The sequence below is a fragment of the Hyla sarda genome, chromosome 2 (assembly GCF_029499605.1).
Source record: "Hyla sarda isolate aHylSar1 chromosome 2, aHylSar1.hap1, whole genome shotgun sequence".
Classification (NCBI taxonomy): Eukaryota; Metazoa; Chordata; class Amphibia; order Anura; family Hylidae; genus Hyla; species Hyla sarda.
Genome location: NC_079190.1, coordinates 335,382,633 through 335,401,823, shown reverse-complemented (window position 1 = coordinate 335,401,823; position 19,191 = coordinate 335,382,633). Strand labels below are relative to the sequence as shown.

Sequence of the window (19,191 nt, the reverse complement as noted above, 5' to 3'; positions counted from 1 at the left end):
AAGAGTTAACATTTGTTGTAACTCTATAAACAATCCAGTTTTATGCCTTTTCTTTCTTCAGAGATTGAGTGTATTGTATTATACCTATTAATGTTGACTTTTATGTACAGCAATGAGTTTGTTTTGTTATCAGTGGCAGGAATGAATCACTTACGTGAGAATGGAATTGTGCACCGAGACATCAAACCCGGGAACATCATGCGTTTGATTGGAGAGGATGGGCGCAGTATATATAAGCTGACTGACTTTGGTGCGGCTCGGAAGCTTCAGGATGATGAGACGTTCATGTCTCTTTATGGAACCGAAGAATACTTGGTAGGCGTGTGGGATTACAAATAAGATTATGGCTTATCGGTTATAACTGTTTTGTGTAAATGTCAGCATAATGTTAGTATAAAATCAGAGGCACCCGGGAAACAGTCTTTGGGTCCTAGTTTTAGAGATAAAACACTTTTGTGTAAATGGGCTTTTATTATTATAATAATAATCGCTCACCTCCCCCCACCGGCTCTCACATCCTAGTGATGTTAGAGTGAAGATTCTGAATATTCAAGACGGATGGAATTGAGGAGGCAGGGGGGCTACCCGCTTCTACCTGCCTCCATTGCGCTATGGGTTGCATTAAGATTGACTTCATAAACATCCATTACACTGCATAGATGCAACGAAAATAAGTGACCCCTCATTTTACAGCTCTTCACCCGCACTGTAACACAGTATATTGGGTTTAGTGCGGGTGAACCCGCTGTCAGATTCTCTTTAAGCAACAATAGAAGGTAAGATCGGCACTTCCATTTAGTGTCTGTAACAGCATTTGAACACTTACTTGTAGGGTACTGACAAAACGTAATGTGAACAGCACCTAATCCAGGACAGGGATGAGATCAGTGGCGGATCCAGGGGGGGGGGGGGGGGGGGGGGGCAATTGCCTCCCCACCAGAGGGCCCTCCTTGCCATTATTCCAAGTGCTGAGATTTTCCATATAAACATTCTCCCCCGTGCAAATATAACCTGATAGTGCTCCTCCCGAGATCAGACTCTGGATCCGCCGCTGGATGAGATACATGTAGTCAATAAAATCAGTGCAGGGATATGCTTCTTCCCGACCTAGCCAGAAACCAAGCATTCAGGCCTCCCCAAATGAAATAATAAAATAAAATATAGCAAGTATTTTGTCTGTTCTGAGTTGCTAAACACAGCGTGCTCAATTTTTCTGTTGTTTTCTTTTTTTCTGTTTAAGCATCCTGATATGTATGAAAGAGCAGTCCTGAGAAAACCAAATCAGAAAGTGTACGGCGTCACGGTGGACCTGTGGAGTATTGGAGTTACATTTTACCATGCTGCCTGTGGTAGCTTGCCCTTCATCCCTTATGGTGGACCTCGAAATAACAAGGAAATTATGTGAGGGATCTTGTTTTAATGTATCTTATGGTTCATATGAAAAGAGTCGTGGGGGAGATTTATCAAAACCCGTCCAGAGGAAACGTTGCTGAGTTGCCCATAGCAACCAATCAGATCACTCCTTTCATTTTTCAGGGGCTTTTTTAAAAATGAAAGAAGCAATCTGATTGGTTGCTGTAGGCAACTCAGCAACTTTTCCTCTGGATGGGTTTTGATAAATCTCCCCCATTCTTTCTAAGTAGAAAATAGTTCTACTGGGAGCTCTTTAAAGGAGTACTCCACCCCTAGACATCTTATCCCCCATCCAAAGGATAGGGGATAAGATGTCTGATCGCTGGGATACCGCCGCTGGGGACCTTCCCGGATCTCTCCTGCAGCACCGCCATTTCTCAGCTCCACAGAGTGAGGATCGCTCTGTGGCTGATGACAGGCGATGCTGGAGACGGAGTATCGTGATGTTACGGCTCCGCCCCCTCAAAGCAAGTCTATGGGAGGGGGCGAGGCTGCCGTCATTCCCCCTCCCATAGACTTACATTGAGGGGGTGGGACGGGATGTCACAAGGGGGCGGAGCCATGTCGTCACGATACTCCGTCCTCTGCATCACCTGTCATCAGCCACAGAGTGATCCTCGCTCTGTACAGCTGAGAAACGGGGGTGCTGCAGGAGAGATCACGGCGGGACCCACGTGATCAGACATTTCATCCCCTATCCTTTGGATAGGGGATAAGATGTCGAGGGCGGAGTACCTCATTAAGGGTGGTAAATGACACACACACTTGCCAAAACCTCCACTAGACCATTGTTTCTTATGGTTCTCTAAGTCTCTGCCCCCCTACTCAAATGTACAACCATTTAAGTACCCTGAAGGCTATACTGTCATACTATACTGCCTATTAAAAGTAAGTATAAGGACAGTGCATGTAATTATGTTAATATAGTCTTGTTTTATAAAGATAAAGCAGTTCATATCCCTCTGTTGCCTTTCATGGTTTGGAGGCCACATTTACCAGTCAACCAGCTGATTCTGTCCAATAAGCTATATATGGGAGGAAGTATCTGATCTTACTGGAGCAAGAATGTAAAATGTCTATAGAAAGTATTGTAAGGAATCTTAATATTTTGCTTCATCTTTCCATTGCCCATAATAATGCATGAGAAGCCTGCTGTAAACAAGCCCTTATGTTTAAATATGTAGCCCACTTCGCTTTTACAGTGATCCCTCAACTTACAATGGCCTCAACATACAATAGTTTCAACGTACAATGGTCTTTTCTGCACCATTGTAACTTGAATCCAGACTTAATATACAATACTTGGACAGTCCAGATCTGTGAAACGTGTCAATGACTGGAAGATCTGACCAATCAGAATGGGCAATTTACTGGTAAAACCCCTGTATTACTGAAGTGTATGCACTGACTGGTGTCTGGTAGCGCCCCCTACAGTACAGGGAGGTATTACATGTTCTGTACACTTTACCTGTACCAGGGTTAGCTGCTCCTTTGGACACCAGGTGTGGTGGCTCCATGTTACTTTTAGGACACTGTGTACTGTACAGGACCCTGAAGAAGCTCCTGTCCTCTACATAGACCAGTGTTTCCCAAGCAGGGTGCCCCCAGCTGTTGCAAAACTACAACTCCCAGCATGCCCGGACAGCCAAAGGCTGTCCGGGCTTGCTGGGAGTTGTAGTTTTGCAACAGCTGGAGGCTCTCTGCTTGGGGAACACTGACATAGACAGTGATTACAGCTCCCAGCAGATCTTTCTTACTTTTATATGTAAGGATTTGCTTTATATATATTAGTTATCTACTTATTTATCTTTAATCCTCACTTTTTCCTATTTTTGGATGACATTTTGGGCCTTTAGAACCAATTACCAGGTTTCCATAGAGTTATGGTCTCAACATACAATGGTTTCAACATACAATGGTCGTCCCAGAACCAATTAATATTGTAACTTGAGGGACCACTGTATTAGCCAACATGCAGCCATAATAGTTTTCCCTTCTATATACTTTTTATAAGTGACTGCTATTTATTACCTTGTCATCTACATCCATGTCAGAGGCCACAGTTACCAACACCATGATTTGGTTTTAGGTTCAGGGTCACGCTGGAGATTTCAGTTCTCATAATTTAATTAAAAAGAATGAACCCGTGCGGGTAGAACTATCGGCCCTTTTCCCACAGATATGATGCTGCTTTGATCCTCTGATGACTGACGTATTGCTGTGGTTATATCCACAAGGAATCTTTATTACGGTCATTACATTACAGGCTCCTAGAGATTGTACAAAATGGTGCCCTACGGCTGCTTGTTTCTTATATTAGGACTATCAAGTGGTTTATTGTCTAAGTGCTTTATTACGTTACATATTTCTTTCATCTTTTTTAATAGTGTGGTCATTAGGGATGGCCATATAATAGTGTAGTAGAGTGGTAATAGAGCTGTATAAGGTCATTAGTTTTGCCTTCCTGTGCTTTTAGTAATGGGATGTGTCTTATTAAAGATATATCTCATATATTATGTATGTAGGATTAAAATTGGGTCTGGGTTATAGGGATTTGTGAGGAGTTGCCATAACCAAATATTTGGTTACTGAATTTTTTGCCTACATATATGAATATATGATAATGACTTGTTTTTTAAAGGGTACCTCTCATCAAATAAACTTTTGATATATTTTAGATTAATGAATGTTGAATAACTTTCCAATAGCATGTTAATGAAAAATATGCGTCTTTCTATTGTATTTTTCCCGATCAGTCCTGTCAGCAAGCATTTCTGACTCATGCTGGAGTCCTAAACACTCAGAGCTGCCAGCCTGCTTTGTTCACAGCCAAACAGGCTGTGAACAAAGCAGGCTGGCAGCTCTGAGTGTTCTCCTTTGTGAACAAAGCAGACTGGCAGCTCGTAGTGTTTAGGACTCCAGCATGAGTCTGAAATGCTTGCTGCCAGGACTGGTAGGGAGACCCCTAGTGGTCATTTAATCAAAGTGGAAAATTAAATAGAAAGAAGCATATTTTTTAATAACATGCAATTGTAAAGTTATTCTGCATACATTAATCTATAATATGTCAAAAGTTTTTTTTAATGAAAGGTACCCTTTAAGATGTGAAGAACATGGAAATCACATGACAGATGCATGTGTTTTATTCAGGCACAAAATTACAGCAGAAAAACCACCAGGTGCCATTGCGGGAGTGCAGCGGAAAGAGAATGGACCCATCGACTGGACTTCTAAATTGCCAGTTACCTGTCGCCTCTCAGAGTAAGAGCTCATTTTATTTTTCCTGTTTCATATGTTTTATGTAATACATTAAGTACAATAATGAAGAGAATACGGTTAAAGGAAAGGGGGCGCCCCAGCCATCAGCGGATCATCACATGTATAGCTGCTTACACCATTGGCCATACGCTGTTATCACTAGTGGAAGTTTAGGGATGGCCACTTATTTTCACTGCAGAATCCCCTGCAGGGGCAAAGTAATATTACATGGCAGCTTTTAAATGACTGCGGGATCATGGAAGTTATGCTCACACAACCTCCAGAGTCCTCCAGAGTGATAGCCACACTTTGCAGCAGTTCTAGAGTCTGTTGCACATTTTGTATATTACTGAGACAGACGTAAGGCAGTCATGGAGCCTAAGAGGTGTGTGCCTCTTATTAAATCCAGCAAACTAAAAATGGGCAGCGCTTTACATATGTGCATCACACCAAAACATGGCAGATAATAAATCTCCCCCTATATATTTGCTAAATTTTCTAGAAAGGATATAACTTTCTCTACAGTGCCACCTACTGGAGGTAGTTTCCCATACAACCGATGTCCATCCTTTAGTGGGCCCTATATCCCGATCAGGGATTTCATGCCAAGCCAGTTATCTCTGAGTTCAGAGCAGAGTGCTTTCAAGGTGCTGGTGGCTTTTAAAGGGTCAGACATTGAGTGTAGGGGAAGCTACCTCCAGTAGGTGGCACTGTAGAGCAAGTTCTTTCCTTCTGGAAATGAGCTATTTTTACGTATATATTTTTTTTCCCTAGGAAGATTTCACATCTTGTGAGACACGTTACTTCCTTAGTCCTAAATTTGCTATGAATACCCATGTAATTCTAAAGAAGCCCCAATAATGAGAACAGAGCTGTTTTACTTCAAGGCCAGCCAACAGGGTCATTGTAACCCTATAATAAACCACCATTGTAACACGGGCAGTAAACCACCCAGACAGTGTTTCCTGATGAATCTAACTATATAGTTTACCTATAAATAATAAAAATTATACTAAATGATCCATGAAAAATTCATATTGCGTATTATAGTGCGGTATAGTGTAACTATAGGGGGTGCAGAGATTGCGGTTGCACTTGGGCCCTGGAGCCTGAGGGGGTCTATAATGTCTCTTTTTCCCCATATGAAGAAATCGGTACTTTAAATGAAGCATTATAGTTGAGGGGACCCTATTTCAGGTTTTGCATTGGGGCTCAACGCAGTCTATGTTGTGCTCTTTGGTAGTAATTCTTCAGAAAATACACAGATCACTGTAATAATTGCTTCTATTTTTAATTCTTTTAATTGAGCGTAATATAGAATAAATATTAATAGGTCATAATAATAATTAAAGGGGTATTTCAGGAATAAAAAATAACAGTCATTTTTTCTTTCAAAAACAGCACCCTCCTTGTCTCCGCTTTGGGTGTGATATGACATCTTGGCTCCATTCACTTCAATGGAACTGAGCTGCAGTACCGCACCCAAACTGGAGAAAAACGGCTAGAGGTCTTTTGATTCCTGGAATACCCCTTTAAGTCACTTTTGCAGCCTGTTTGTATTTAGATAACTAAAAATGCTGTTCAACTGCGACATGAGAATACAAACCAACAGGTTACTCTATGATCTTTTTATATATCCTGTTTTGGGCCAAATCTTTCTGCCGTCTTTCTGCATTATACTTATTTGACAACCACCATTGGTCACCATGGTCTCTAATTGTTCTCCTCTTTGTCCACAGAGGATTGAGGACACAGTTTGAAGCCATCCTCCCAAATATCCTTGAAGCTGACCAGGAAAAATGCTGGGGCTTTGACCAATTCTTTGCAGAGACCAACAATATTTTAGAGAGGATGGTTGTTCATGTGTTCTCCTTGCCACAAGCCAGAGTGCACAAGATTTATATACACCATTATAACTCGTAAGTAATGTGGAAAGCTATGTATACATTCAGCTGTGTATACACATCCCTTCTAATTATAAGGGAAGTTACCATTTTAATGGAATCATTTTCATTGTTTCCTTTTATGTTTTTTTTCTTCTTGCAACAGAGTGGCTGTATTCATGGACATGGTGGCCAATCAAACAAGAGTTGCACCAGAACGACAGATATATTTCTATGAAGGCCACCCGTACCCCATCAGTACAACCTTACAAGTGCACCACCTGTCTATGACAACAGAACATTATCCGTTCATTTTAAATGGTTGTGAGAGTGAAGGCCCAATAGGAGTAACTTATAAAGACCGTAAGTTGAGTAGAATTCTAGAAGCTACTGCATTTTTGTAATCTTTCCCATTGTTATAAAGTTGGCTATTCCCATTAATGTCAGCATAGAAGTGGCTCCACTAAGCATAGGTACTAGGTGTGATGTGAATGAGCCTAAGAGGTTGATCAGCGCCTATTTACTTTAATTTTCACTAACCAATTATTTATGGGGATTGAATTAACATCCCTTATCATAATTTATTCAAACCCCGCCTCTAACAGACAATATTTATTTACCTAGGGAAATGTGCTGCTTCAATGATTTTAATGCTTGTTTGTCAGGTGACCACTGGGGTGATTGCTCTTATCAATGATTGTGAATGAATGATCATTTGCCTGATCACCAGTCTATGGGATATTTTAGACAACATTCAAATGGGAAAGAAATGTTTCAGATTCCACACTGAAAATGCACATGAAATTAATGTACAATGCTAGTGACTGGTGTTTTAAATGGAATCTGTCAGCTCTAGAGCCTGCTCAGAGCTCATGTGTCAAACAAGCTGTGCTAAGCCTCCTCCCTCCCTCCCTTGGCCGATTTCGCTCAGTGCTGGAAGACGACCCCTGTATGCCGATCAGTCACGGCAGAGAGACAGTTTAGAAAAAACGCAGTGACATGAGGCAACATGTAGTTACATAATTACAGAGATCTTTAAACACTCATTTACCTCACATGTATTTACCTCACATGTATTTAGGAAATGTTCAGACCCTTTCAGTTAGTTTCACATTTTGATATGTTGTGATCTTGTGATAAAATAAAAATATTGTGTGTGTGTGTGTGGGGGGGGGGGGGGGGTGGGGTGGGGGATATTTATCAAAACCTGTCCTGAGCAAAAAGTTAAAGGGGTTATCCAGGAAAAAAACTTTTTTTTTATATATCAACTGGCTCCAGAAAGTTAAAACAGATTTGTAAATTACTTCTATTAAAAATCTTAATCCTTTCAGTACTTATGAGCTTCTGAAGTTAAGGTTGTTCTTTTCTGTCTAAGTGCTCTCTGATGATACGTGTCTCGGGAACCACCCAGTTTAGAAGAGGTTTACTATGGGGATTTGCTTCTAAACTGGGCGGTTCCCGAGACATGTGTCATCAGAGAGCACTTAGACAGAAAAGAACAACCTTAACTTCAGAAGCTCATAAGTACTGAAAGGATTAAGATTTTTTAATAGAAGTAATTTACAAATCTGTTTAACTTTCTGGAGCCAGTTGATATATAAAACTTTTTTTTCTGGAATACCCCTTTAGCCAGTTGAAAGAAGCGATCTGATTGGTTGCTATGGACAACTCAGCAACTTTTCCTCTGAACAGGTTTTGATAATTTCCCCCATCAATCTGCACTCAATGTCCTATGTCCTATGTCCTAAAATTGTTTGCAAATTTATTAAAAAAAGAAAAAAACTAAAATTTTGCATGGACATAAGTATTCTGACCCTTTGCTATGACTTTTAAAATTGGTATGGCCCTCCCATATCTCTTGATCTCTGAGATGTTTCTACACCTTGATTGGAGTCACCTGTGGTAAATTCAGTTGATTGGACATATTTTGGCAAGAGAAACCCCCCCGTCTACATATTATGTTTCACAGCTAACAATGCATATCAGAGCAAACACCAAATCATGAGGTGGAAAGAACCACCTGTAAAGCTCACAGACAGGATTGTTTGGAGGCACAGAAGTGAAGAAGGGTACAGAAAAAAGTCTGCTGCACTGCAAGTTCCTAAGAATACAGCGGCCTCTATAATTTATAAATGAAAGAAGTTTGGAACAACCAGGACAATCTGGACTTTATGCCAAAAAGAAACCTCTTCTCAGTAAAACACACATTAAACCTTTTCTGAAGTTTGATAAAAAAAACAAAAAAACACCTAAAGTACTTTCAGACTGTGAGAAACAAGACTCTTAAGAAACTGAGAATTATGTTTTGTCCTCAATTCTAAGTGTCGTGTCTGGGGAAAACCAGACACTGCTCATCACCTGCCAAATACCATCCTTACAGGTAGCATGGTGGCAGAATCATGTTGTGGGGCGGGGGTTCAATCGTTGGGACAGGGAGACTGGTTGGGGTGGAGGGAAAGCCAAATGGTGCAGAAATATTTTAACTAAAACCTGATCCAAATTCTCTGGACCTCAAACTGTTCTGAAGATTCACCTTCAACAAAACAATGACCCTACACACACAGCCAAGACAACACAGGAGCAGCTTAGGGACAACTCTGTAAATGTCCTTGAATGGCCCAGACAGAGCCCTGACTAGAACCCAATTGAACTTCTCTGGAGAGACTTGAAAATGGTTTTCACTGGCGATCCCCATCCAACCTGACATAACTTGACTGGATCTACAGTGAAAAAGGGCAGAAAATCCCCAAATCCAGGTGTGTAAACCTTGTGGTGTCATACCCAAGAAGACTGGAGGCTGTAATCACTGCCTAAGGTATTTCACCTAACTAAGTATGTCAATGCACTATTTTAGTTTTTTTCATTTTCATTTATTTCGCAAAGAGATCGAACATTATGTTTTTACTTTGACATTATGGAGAATTCCGTGCCGAATGATGGAGAACTGGATTTTTTTTATTTTAGCACAAGGCCTCCAGACAACAAAATGTGAAGAACGTAAACATTTTTAAAGACTTTCCAAATGCATTCTACAATGTTGGGATCACTTTAAAAAAGGCATGTGCATAGAATGATCATAGACTTAAATAGACCAAATGTAATATATGTGACTACTTTCTGTGTTTTTGCGTTATAGAAAAGCATAGTAGACTATAATGTAAATGGGCCACTCAGTGGTTGTAAATAAGACTAGCAGAGCTTATACTGAGGGTGCATTGTTTCCATAGCACCATTTATGTACTATTAGAGTATGTACTACAGCAATTAATGTACTTTCCATTCTTTTTTCTAGCTGCTTTTGACTTTCCTAGGCTTCTACCTTCCGTAGATGTGTCTATTGACTGTTCTGTTTCAAAAGTAAGTAAAATGATCAGTCCCATTATTTGTCATTAGGATACAATAACATGGATCTTGCAGTTCAATGCAGAAATAGAAGTGGTATAAGGTTTCCAACAGTTGCAGCACTAAATACTGGGGATACTTACAATATATAGTTGTAAACTCCCTCTACTGGTAGAAAAAATAATTTGACCATTTAAAAGGCAGAATTGTAGAAACAAAAGGGAAATGGACTATGCAAAGCAGCTAATTAATATGCCAACCAGTCAGGTGATCCTCCCTGGGTGTCAGTGTGTCGCTCATTAATATGCCAACCGGTCAGGTGATACTCCCTGGGCGTCAATGTGTCGCTCATTAAGGTGTCTTGCTCACTAACCGAGATTTTGCCAAGTCTATCCAAAAAGAAAAATTTAACCCAGACAGCCTGTTTTAGGGGTATTTGCCCCTCATCAGTACAGGGCAGGGTTGATCTAGCCTGGCATGTGAGAGGCTTATCGAGGTAAGTCAGAGGGTATCTGTTAACATTTTCAGTGTTGTACTAAATCTTCCGCCGATCCCCTCCTGGTGCCGTTTTGATGGTGCCGGTCCTGCTGCTAAGGGCTTCCTGTTATCCGTCCGTACACATAGGAAATACCTGCTCAGTCTATGTTTATAATTTCCCATAAAAAGCCTTTCTAGAATTGTTCATTAAGGTGCAAGGATTCTCTGCACAACCTAAAAATATTGGTAACAAATGTATATTTTATTGCAGAATATTGTCAGTGCTGTTTACCAAACATTGCGAGTTACCGAGTCACTTCTGACATGTCAAGAATTTATACTCCGAGGGATGTATTGGTTCATGTAAGTGATACTCCTTCCTTGCTGAATATATTAGCTATTGTACAGGTGCTGAATATACATATTATGAAATAAACACTCAGCCATTACTAATAAAATATAGTCACCACTAAGGGGAGCTCAGGATATATGGATTTACTCAGCTCCCATCGAACACAATGATAATCCTGTCTTCTGTAAGCTTTTTAAGTGCCCGCTAATGCAACCAAAGCCATTATTTTTACTAAATGACTGTGAAGAGAAGTGCAGGAATCTGGAAACCTAAAACTGAATTTTGGATCAATTTAAATGAAATGAGTTTTACAAGATAGGAATTATTATAAAATAGTTGTTTTGGGGGAATTATGAGGCAGATATTCTACAATAGACTTGGTGCATCAGATTTATTTAGGTATTACAGCATGCAGTCCGTAAAATTCTTTATCATATGTTAGAAATCTGTAGGGCAGTGCCACTTGAGCTTGTTATTTTATTAGCCTCACACTTTAAAGGGGTACTCCGGTGGAAAACCTTTTTTTTTTTTTAAATCAACTGGTGCCAGAAAGTTAAACAGATTTGAAAATTACTTCTATTAAAACATCTTAATCCTTCCAGTACTTATTAGCTGCTGAATACTACAGAGGAAATTATTTTCTTTTTGGAACACAGTGCTCTCTGCTGACATCTCTGTCCATTATAGGAACTGTCCAGAGCAGCATATGTTTTCTATGGGGATTTTCTCCTACTCTGGACAGTTCTTAAAATGGACAGCGGTGTCAACAGAGAGCACTGTGGTCATGATGTCAGCAGAGAGCTCTGTGTTCCAAAAAGAAAATAATTTCCTCTGCAGTTTTCAGCAGCTAATAAGTACTGGAAGGATTAAGATTTTTTAATAGAAGTAATTTACAAATCTGTTTAACTTTCTCACACCAGTTTATTTGAAAAAAAAGTTTTCCACCGGAGTACCCCTTTAAAGTGTACCTGTCATATAACAAAATAATGCTGCTATATGTTACTAAATAGGTCATACAGATGTTGTACATGTCTTTTTATGTGCCTAGCCTCAGAAATCCCTCTGTTCTGCTGCTCACTCATTTAGACAATCATTGCTCAGGAAGGGACATGTCCCAAGCAAGCACTGAGCCCGCCCTCACTCACCATGCATTCACTTCCTCCCTGAGTCTGCTTGTGCTCTGCTGGGTCTCTTCAACCCTCCTCTCTGTTTTCAAGCTGCAGACTAAGAGACAGGACAGGAGTGAGCACAGAGGAGTGCTAGTCCCACTCTCATTTACTGGACCAAGCTCTGGATGGTATGGGGACCCCTAGGGGTCTTATTCTAAGCTATGATTTCTTTAAAAAGAAGCTTAAAAATGTAAGGTTAATGTTTTGCCAAGATGTAGAACATATAAAAAGTTTTTGATTCTGACAGCGCCCATTTAAACAGCCACATAAGGCTATGAGCTATGGACAACCGCGTTTGGTGGGCACAGAAAACCAATATAGGGCTAACTTTCAAATGAACACATTCCACCATTTGTGCAATGATATAAAGCATGAGACCTTTCTATTATCAATTCAAGTCCCTTTTAATAAAGCCATAACATAAGGAAATGTGTAGATGTGGCAGATTTTCTCTTACTCCTCAAATACATACGGTTTAGGAAAAAGACTGCTGTGTTACATATTGGGGGACATTTATCATTGTTTGCTTTGGTAATTTAGTTCTGTAGGCATTTTTTTTATTTGCTTTAGTTTTGCTTATGTGTGACATATTTATCATACTATCACAGGGAATTGATCAATTTGGCTCACATAAGCAAAATCCAATAAAATCACTTTGGAATACCATTTTCTTAGCACACATAAGCAACAAATAAAATGTATGTGTGTTTATTACATTTTTTACCACTTTTTTCCCCCTAAATGTACTAACCCATTTTTTTTTCTTTTTCTTTTAATTTCAGATCCATCTATCCTGTGGGCTACTTCAGATTTGTCGGACTACGATGAGCAGCATTTTTTTGTTTAATATTAAAAACACATTTAAATAACTTTTATTCCAAAAAACACTCCCCTACAAGCCCTCGTTACAAAATGTTGTTATTTACTTTACAGGCTTAGTAGTGGAAGCTGTTTTATAGACAGAATCCATAACTAAGCCGGGGCTTTGCGATAGCCCCCAAAACAGCTAGCACTAACCCCCAGTTATTACCTCGGTACCCACCGCCACAGGGGTGTCGTGAAGAGCCACTACCAACAGGCCTGAAGCGTCAAAAATGGCGCTCCTACCCTCTTATTTTTCTGTTCTTCACTTTTTCTCTATATCCCTCTATTCTTTCCCTTCTGAACCTTGCCGCTTTAGCATTGATGTGGTTATTACATATTCTATTTTGGTGTTCCTTGTTGAGTATACGGATTGCTTTGACATGATGTCCTTCCTGTCTGTTGCGTGAGTAACGGACTCCCTAGTGCTGACCGCACTTTCTGCCATGCACGGTCTTTATGACTTATTCTGTTTTTTTATCTTGCATTGAGACCATGCTTAACACCTTGTGCCTCTGCCACTGTCGTGCCTTGTTATTGTTTTTTTGTTTATTGAAAATTAATAAAAAACTATTTTGAATAAGAAAAAAAAATGGCGCTCCTGGGCCTAGGCGGTAACAGGCTGGCATTATTTAGGCTGGGGAGGGCCAGTAACAATGGTCCTTGCCCACCCTGGTAACGTTAGGCTGTTGCTGTTTGGATGGTATCTGGCTGAGAATTTATTAATTTATGGAAAAAAAAAAAAAAAGATAGGGTTACCCATATTTTCATTCTCCAACCAAGCAGCAACAGCCTGACATTACCAGGGTGAGGGAGGACCATTGTTACTGGCCCTCCTAAGCCTAAATAACGTCAGCCTGTTACCGCCTAGGCCCAGGAGCGCCATATTTGAATCTCCGAGCCTGTTGGTACTGGCTCTTCCCGGCACCCCTGTGGCGGTGGGTACCGGGGTAATAATTGTGGGTTAGTGCTAGCTGTTTTTGGTGCTAACGCTACACCCTGGCTTAGTAATGGATTCCGTCTATAAGACAGCTTCCACTACTAAGCCTGTAAAGGAAATAAAAAAATCAAAAAAAAACAAGCATGTTGAAAAAAAACTTTTATTCCAAAAAAACACTCCCTCACAAGCCCTCGTTAACCTTTTTATTAACATTAAACAAAAACAAAAAACACTGGTCATCGTCGTAGTCCACAGGATACACTGATTTGAAATGAGGAAAAAAAGATAAGGAAAAAAAGATAAGGAAAAAAAAAACAAGGAAAATAGGTTAGTACATTTATTGTAATCCACCTGCAAATTTCCCGCCCGCACCACACCGCATGACTACAACTCCCAGCATGCCCTTACTGTAAGGACATAATGTGAGTTGTAGTCAGGCAGCAGGGCTGGAGGGAGATGTGCAAGCGGGTGATAAGCTTATCACCTGCCCCCACTGCATGACTACAACTCCCAGCATGCCCTTACAGTAAGGAAATGCTGGGAGTTGTAGTCATGTGGCGCAGGTGGGTGACACTCCCCCATGCCTTACAGTAAGGACATGCTAGGAGTTGTAGCAGTGTTGCATGGGCGGGAGATGTGCAGGCGGGTGACAAGCTTTTCACCCTCCTGTACATTTCCTATTCGTTCGCCCCACCATGCCTGTGAAAATGAAAGTAAAAAAGTCACACAAAAAGTCTCACTTGCGACTTTTTGAAAATGCTGTCATAGGCAAGTTTGTAAGCCAGGCTTGACCTTGCTTACACTTGCGACATTTTGAAGGGGGTTTGCGACTTTTATTTGCTTATGTGCGACTTTCGCAATCATAAATCCAGGACCACTGCAAAGTAAAAACTGAAAATTGCTTAGGTAAGGGCAGATTGGTATTTGTTATTTACCCTCTGAACTATTTCCAGTTTATGCTAAATTAAGTCTTAGCAAGAGTTCATGATTGTGACTGTGCAGAGATTATCCAGCATTATTTGTCTCCTCACAGTGAGAATCTAAAAGCCGAATGCCACAGGATTGTTGAGAAGAAGTCAGCCGTGATGTCTTACTATAACTGCATGTGCAGCCTTGAGAGCAGAAACACAAGACTGTAAGGATGCAATGCTGTACACGTTACCTTCTAAACTGTCAGAGCTGACAGCAGTATACAACAGGCCAGTACCATTCACACTGTGCAGGTCGATTGGGTGGAAAAAAATCAGGATATATATGTTAAATAAAATACAATTGTGATAATAAATAAAAAAGATATATATATATATATATATATATATATATATATATATATTTATTTATTTATTTATTTAAAAGAACAGCTTCTATGCACTTTAGCGAAGAAGAGGGCAAATCTTAAGAAAGCCCCCTTTTTGTGGAATAGCGATGATGATGTGATGTATTATTACCTGGCAGGTTGTCAGGTTTGTGACCCCAGAGGTAGGGTTGTGCTTTTAGTGTATAATGAGGGTTGAAGTGTCGGGTGGTAGGAATGGAGCAGCCCTATAATTTGATGACAGTTCCCACTAACCACTACTTCAGTGAAGCGGATATCTGTAGTATTATTGTTATTATTATCCATATCAATGCCCCAGGAAATCAACAACTCAAAAGCCAGGGTTTATAGATAACAACTTGTCCTTTACTTGTGATGAGAAATAACTGGTGACCTGTCACTGTCACAGCCCTGTATTAATTTGTCAGACTTAAAGGGGTACTCCGGTGCAAAACATTTTTTTTTTAATCAACTGGTGCCAGAGAGTTAAACAGATTTGTAAATTACTATTAAACATTTTTATCCTTCCAGTACTTATTAGCGGCTGTATATTACAGAGAAAGTTCTTTTGTTTTTGGATTTCTTTTTTTTTTCTGTCCAGAGTGCTCTCTGCTGACACCTCTGTCTGTATCAGGAACTGTCCAGAGCAGCATATGTTTGCTATGGCGATTTGCTCCTGTTCTGGACAGTTTCTGACACGGACAGAGATGTCAGCACCGTGTACAGAAAAAAAAACTCCAAAAACAAAAGAACTTTCTCTGTGGTGTATAACAGCTAATAAGTACTGGAAGGATAAAGATGTTTTAATAGAAGTAATTTACAGATCTGTTTAACTTTCTGCCACCAGTTGATTAAAAAAATATGTTTTCCCACCAACTCTGCCATCCCATTAAAAAGTACCTGTCACCAAATAAACTTTTCTAAACTAACTTGGGCTAACTACTCCCAACACCCCTCCCACCCTTAAAGAAAAAATTGAGAGCTTTAAAAAGCTGTGTATCTTACCTTTCTTTTTGCTCACATAGTGCAATCTCCCAGCAGGAGAAAATGGGGATTTCCCAGCAGGCATGACGTAACTGAAGCCTGCTGGGGGACCACTTCCGTCCTCACATCATTGCAGTGCTGTGATGAATAGAAGACCTCAGGCTCTGTTCAGCTTTCAGTGATGCTCTGTGCAGCTATCAAGCTCAGTGCAGAGAAGCACTTCCTGAGTTTGGTCTCCTGCCAGGCCGGGAGGAGATCAAACTCACTGTATTAATTGCAGCAGGGACCGGAACAGAAACACCTAGTGGCCGTTTGTTCTATTACATTTGTTCTATTACAGTCCTCTTAACGTAAACTATTGTTCTCTATCCCTTTGGGCACATGGGAGACTCAGAGGCTGTACTGTATGCTCTAGCTACCATACAAAATTTGAGTGCATGCTTCAGGAGTCTTCACTGGGGGGTGTATGCTGTCGTACAAAATGTAAAGATCCTCTCCCTCACCTACGTTTCTTCGGGTTTCTCTGAGACATAGCTACCTTTTGATCCAGAAGGAGATCTACAAACCTTAATCCGTTGCTCAACTTGGCTGGACCAGAGGATACCTGTATCTTAGACCTTACTTTGCAATGGAACCTGTTGTTATTTCCAATGCTACTGCTTGCAATGGAAATAACCCCTGTAGCTGGACGCACTAGAGAGGTTGCAGATTTGTTACCTTGTACTGTTAGCAAACAAAAAGATTCCCTTTACACTGGTAATAACCCCACGCTGAAGGGAATACTATGACATAACAAAAGAAAGCGTTCACCAAAATATTAAATTTATTGAGGAGAATAAAATAAAATCTATTTAAAAATACATGACATAATTCCTGAGAACAGGAGTCAAAAGAGATTTAAACCAGCATGACACTGGACCATTAGTAGAGGCTCATAGCATAACAAAACAAACACAACAAGAACGTTGTCTCAAATGTCAGGAAGTGCTCGAGCCCAAATGCTGGTGTGCATTTAAAGGGAATAGCAAGTCCTGCACTTGTGGTCCGTTGCTATGGGCAATCCCCAGCAAAAAATGCATACAATGGAGGATGTCTGCAACCAACCACAAGGACCAACATATATCATCCGTACCCGATGAATGGGTGTGTGGATGTGAACATAGAGAAGTAAGGAACACAACATAAACATAAATGCACTGGTGTGATGGATGTAACAATGACATTAGCTAACCCTCAAAACTGATGTAAAATTGAGACATTAGCCAGTATATCCTTATATGAAGGACATACCTGAGCCCGCATACCACGCCAAGGTTTCTCAAGTGATGCGGGACCTAACCTAAACCTGCCTGTGCATGATAAGCAAGAAAACAGGGGCAAATGCGCAATTACAAAAGCTTTTGGTCCGACTCACAGACTGCTCCCAGTGTCAACTCCAGTGTGTAGTCACACAAACAATGGGAGGGAGGAAGCAGGCTATAAGCTTTTTTAATTGCGCATTTGCCCCTGTTTTCTTGCTTATCATGCACAGGCAGGTTTAGGTTAGGTCCCGCATCACTTGAGAAACCTTGGCGTGGTATGCGGGCTCAGGTATGTCCTTCATATAAGGATATACTGGCTAATGTCTCAATTTTACATCAGTTTTGAGGGTTAGCTAATGTCATTGTTACATCCACCACACCAGTGCATTTATGTTTATGTTGTGTTCCTCATAGCATAACAAGAATGAAAGGATTTTACATAATACAAGTGCAAGTGCATATAATAATTACATATATAATAAAAAAGATAATGTAGTAATATATATATAAATACCCAGTGGTTTACAAGAGGAGTGAGGAATCAGCCTTTACAGCCCGACGTTTCGCCAGCGGCACTGGCTTCTTCCGGGGCACTTCTATTAAGATTTTTAAATAGAAGTAATTTACAAATCTGTTTAATTTTCTGGTATCAGTTCATTAAAAAGAAAATCCAGCGGAGTACCCCTTTAACTTTTAAAATACATTAATTTTAAAAGATTTATAGAAATATACAGCAAAATACATATCCGCACTGTAAGGCCAATTATAGATACTGCAACAGGATGACAGGATGTAGCAGGTATCAGATAAAGCACAACAGTATTGAGAGAATGATCCTGTAAATAGAGATGTTGAGGGTAAGAGTAGGTTCCAGCTGGTATCAGGGGCCACTGTTTTAAGGGTGGGTGTTCCACTATAAATATTTTTCTGTATATTTTGTTACATCTTAATAATAAATAAGCTGTGATAAGCTGTGTTGGCTGGATGACTAATATGAGTTCTCAGGCCTAGAGATGTCGCGAATTGTTTGCCCACGAACAGTTCCCGGCGAACTTAGCATGTTCGCGTTCGCATCGCCGGGCGAACATATGTGAAGTTTGATTCGCCCCCTATACTTTAACATTGCGGTAAACTTTGACCCTGTGAGTCTGAGTCAGCAGACACATTACAGCCAATCAGCAGCAGTCCCTCCTTTCCAGACCCTCCTACCTCTTGCACGGATGCCATTTTACCCTCATTCGGCATGCTGCAGGCTTAGGAAGTGGAGGGACAGAGAAGCTGCTCCTGCTGTATAGGGAAAGCGATAGCTAGGTTGCTGCTAGGTGGTGTATTCAGGGTCCAGTTTACTCCTAAAGCACTAGTGTAACATCTGCTTTAAGGACAGCATCCAAAAAAGCCCTTTTTAGGGCTCAAATATGTCTTGCAACAGCTGGAGGCACCCTGGTTGGGAGGGAACCGCTGGTTAAAAGGGGTACTCCAGTATAAAACTTAAGTTCCTTCAAGCAACTAACTACTACAGTATTCAAAGGGCTGAAAGTTATTAGTCCGTGTGTTTTGCAACAGCTGGAGGCACCCTGCTGCCTAAAGGGGAGCTCTAACTATGTGCTGCCTAACATGGGGGAATCTATGTGCTGCCTAAAGGGGAGCTCTAACTATGTGCTGCCTAACATGGGGGAATCTATGTGCTGCCTAAAGGGGAGGTCTAACTATGTGCTGCCTAACATGGGGGAATCTATGTGCTGCCTAAAGGGGGCTCTATGTGCTGCCTAAAGGGAGGCTCTAACTATGTGCTGCCTAAAGTGGGGCTCTAACTATGTGCTGCCTAATATGGGGGAATCTATGTGATGCCTAAAGGGGGGCTCTATGTGCTGCCTAAAGGAGGCTAAAGCACGTTAT

General features: G+C 40.6%; 1 protein-coding gene across 4 annotated transcripts in view; it reads left to right on the top strand.

Annotated features, from left to right (window-relative positions):
- IKBKE (inhibitor of nuclear factor kappa B kinase subunit epsilon) overlaps positions 1 to 19,191 on the top strand; it is a 66,719-nt gene that overhangs the window by 19,029 nt on the left and 28,499 nt on the right. For all 4 annotated transcript variants that reach the window (XM_056558013.1, XM_056558012.1, XM_056558015.1 and 1 more), the window contains 8 exons: positions 134 to 315; positions 1,241 to 1,401; positions 4,564 to 4,674; positions 6,411 to 6,590; positions 6,721 to 6,917; positions 9,847 to 9,911; positions 10,645 to 10,736; positions 14,729 to 14,830. In XM_056558013.1, the coding sequence (XP_056413988.1) occupies positions 134 to 315; positions 1,241 to 1,401; positions 4,564 to 4,674; positions 6,411 to 6,590; positions 6,721 to 6,917; positions 9,847 to 9,911; positions 10,645 to 10,736; positions 14,729 to 14,830 (1,090 nt within the window). The remainder of the gene's footprint in view (positions 1 to 133; positions 316 to 1,240; positions 1,402 to 4,563; positions 4,675 to 6,410; positions 6,591 to 6,720; positions 6,918 to 9,846; positions 9,912 to 10,644; positions 10,737 to 14,728; positions 14,831 to 19,191) is intronic.